Here is a 2879-nt window from a genome sequence, read left to right on the forward strand (position 1 = left end):
GTATGATAAGACATGAGGAAATGATTAAATTGCTTGCTTTCCTTAACGTCTGGTACCATCTTCGAAGAATACACCACCATCGATAGCGCAGTATTTCGGGCATACACCACGTTCGCCAGCTTTTCCAGGTGGTCCTTGTGGCCCAGGTGCACCAGGTAAGCCATCTGCCCCAGGTTGTCCATCCGCACCAGGTACACCTGGTGGCCCTGGTGGTCCGGCTGCACCATCTTGTCCTGGTTGTCCTGGTCGTCCTGTTGGTCCCTGTGGTCCTTGATCGCCTTAAAAGAAAGAACAATTATCGTTTATTTTAACTACTTTTATTGTTGTATTTTTTTGTCCATACTACACAAATTCAGATTTTTATGGTTTCTGCAATAGTTTGCAGTGAGATTGTTGTGAATTATTAAGTAAATTAATGTGGCTAACCTGGTTCTCCTGGAGCACCGCGTTGAAGTGGCTCATCCGGTGCATTTTCTCCTGCTGGACCAACCGGTCCTGCCGGTCCTGGAGTGCCTGGTGGTCCTTGTGGCCCTTGTGGTCCAATCTCACCTGGTTGTCCATCCATTCCTGGTGCACCTTGTGGACCGTCTGGTCCCGGATCTCCACGTGGTCCTGGCAATCCTTGTGGCCCTGGTGGTCCAGGCGGGCATGGTTTACATGGTGGTGCAGTAACAGGCTCACAGGGTTGTGGTGGTGGCCTACCAGGGTTACCCGGAAGACCTGCGGCTCCAGGTTTGCCTGGTTTACCAGGTCTACCTGGCGGTCCTTTAGGACCAGCTGGACCAGTGATACAGCAACCTTCGCATTGATCTGCTTGACGGGCTGTCCGGTTATGTCCAACAATTGGAGACTGTCCGAGCCGCTCCACATCTGTCCAAGTTTCTTTTGCAGATTGCTGAAAATCAGCAGTATTTTAAAAATTTCAAAAATAATTGGCTAATTTCTACAAAATTTTTAAAACTCCCAAAGTTGTTTCATCAATTTCAGGAAAAAAACAAATTGTTTTAAAATTATTTTTAAAATTTGGAGTCATAAAATGGAACTAGCAATGCAATTACTATAAACAGATTTGAATGATGGAATGTGTTCGAAGCAATTACTCTTATAGTCACACCATCTCATGAAATTTTAAAAAAAATATAATAAAAATGAACCATTTCGCTAAAAATTTCACATTAGCACTAAAAATTTTTAAATTTCTTCTTCCATAATATGGCAAAATTTAATCTTAAAATACTACTACGCATCTAAAAAATTGAAAAATTAATCATAATTAAAAAGTGATTCCAAATTTCGGAAGTATTAATTTCAGGAACAGAATTAAGTTAAGTAACATTACCAAACATTACCATTTCCAATCATTAATATAAATTAAAAATAAAAAAATTTCGACTACTCCCAATTATTAGTGGAAATCGAAAAAATAAAAAAATTCCGATTTTTGGGTACCATTTTGAAATTCTCTCACTCTTTTCATAACTAAAATTACTGTATTTAGATGAAGTAAATTACTGTATTGAGGTAAACTAAATTGATGCATTTAGATACAGTAAAAAAAATTTTTGTTTTTTGTACCGCAGGTTGAAATGCTATGAGATCTCATCTTACTAATAAATGATTGGAAATGAAAAATTCCTTTTTATCCCTAAGCGATAAAACATTTGCATAGCAATGAAACTATCAGATGAAAAAAATGAAGTAAATCTGCGCCAATCAACTGAACTATCTCTATTACTGTACAAATTGCGCACTATTACTAAACTGATCTCTGTAAAGCGCAATTTCTTTTAATATAAGTTATTTTTCTTTCTTTTTTTTTCTAGTAATTCCAAAAAATTGAATAAAGATTTCTAGGAAAAAAAAGGCTAAAATTTTTCGATTCATTTCATTCATAAAATGAAAACTAGAAATCGAATGAAACTTGTCAAGAAAAAAAAAAAACAAAAACAAAAACAAAAACGATTTACAGCAACCAATTCAAAGTACGAATGTTGTTTGTAATGGTGTGACGATCATTTCCTAATCGTAGTTTTGAATAATATTTAAATTATTTCGCAATAAATTACGATGTTTCTTTCATACAAAATCTAAATTATAAACTACTTAAAATTATTATTAAGAAAAAGAAAGTGATGACAAAAATAAAATCTTAAAATTTTTTAGAATTATTAATAATAAGATCCTTTAAAATTTTCTTAAATAAAAGAAAGGAAAGAATGATTTGTAATATATTAATTAAGTAATTTATTAAAGTTGCAAAGTTAATGAACTAATTATCCATGAAAAATTTTCAAGGTATCAAAGAGCTAAAAAAAAAAAAGACTTATGAAAATGGGGAGAGGATGACAAGAAGTAGAATGATTTATAAATGATAACAAGAATAAAACATTGAAATGGATAATGGGATAAGGGTAAGGACAAACCTTGCAGAATGCTATTTCGGTATGCATTTGCCGCCTTACATGATGTATGTAATTATAGATCATGGGAAGTGTGATACATACTGAGAGGACAGCAACAATGCTAAATGTCACCGCAGAATAAGCGACAAACTTGTAAGCCTTAATCCGATTTTGTACTTCCATTCCTTCGGATGACTTTTTTTTCAGTGGACGAGCTTTTCACACAAAACTTCCCTTTCCGAAGGGTATATTTGGCAGCAAAGTGATATTGTTTCAGCGATGCTGCATTCTTTAAGTACCCAATTTAACCGGCTTGACAACCTACCACACCTCCACAACCGTCTGTCTCTTTTCTCATTTGTCTGGCTAGTACTACCTGTCCTGTCACCTAAATCTAAAAGGGTACATTCCCGCCCCCCTCTTCCTTAATCTGTCCCCAAATATCATTTCCAAAGATGGGTGAATTTCTCTCCTACA

At 35.4% G+C, this 2879-nt stretch overlaps 1 protein-coding gene across 1 annotated transcript; it reads right to left on the reverse strand.

Annotated features, from left to right (window-relative positions):
• LOAG_09227 (hypothetical protein) lies at positions 1-2585 on the reverse strand (the record flags this gene model as incomplete). The annotated part of the gene is made up of 3 exons (XM_020447891.1): positions 1-278; positions 427-895; positions 2424-2585. 3 exons carry the CDS (start codon positions 2583-2585, stop codon positions 43-45), a joined length of 867 nt encoding a protein of 288 aa, XP_020301923.1. The 3' UTR covers positions 1-42.
• Between the last annotated feature and the right edge of the window lie 294 nt (positions 2586-2879).

The sequence above is a fragment of the Loa loa genome, assembly GCF_000183805.2.
Source record: "Loa loa unplaced genomic scaffold supercont3.26, whole genome shotgun sequence".
In the NCBI taxonomy this organism is placed as follows: Eukaryota; Metazoa; Nematoda; class Chromadorea; order Rhabditida; family Onchocercidae; genus Loa; species Loa loa.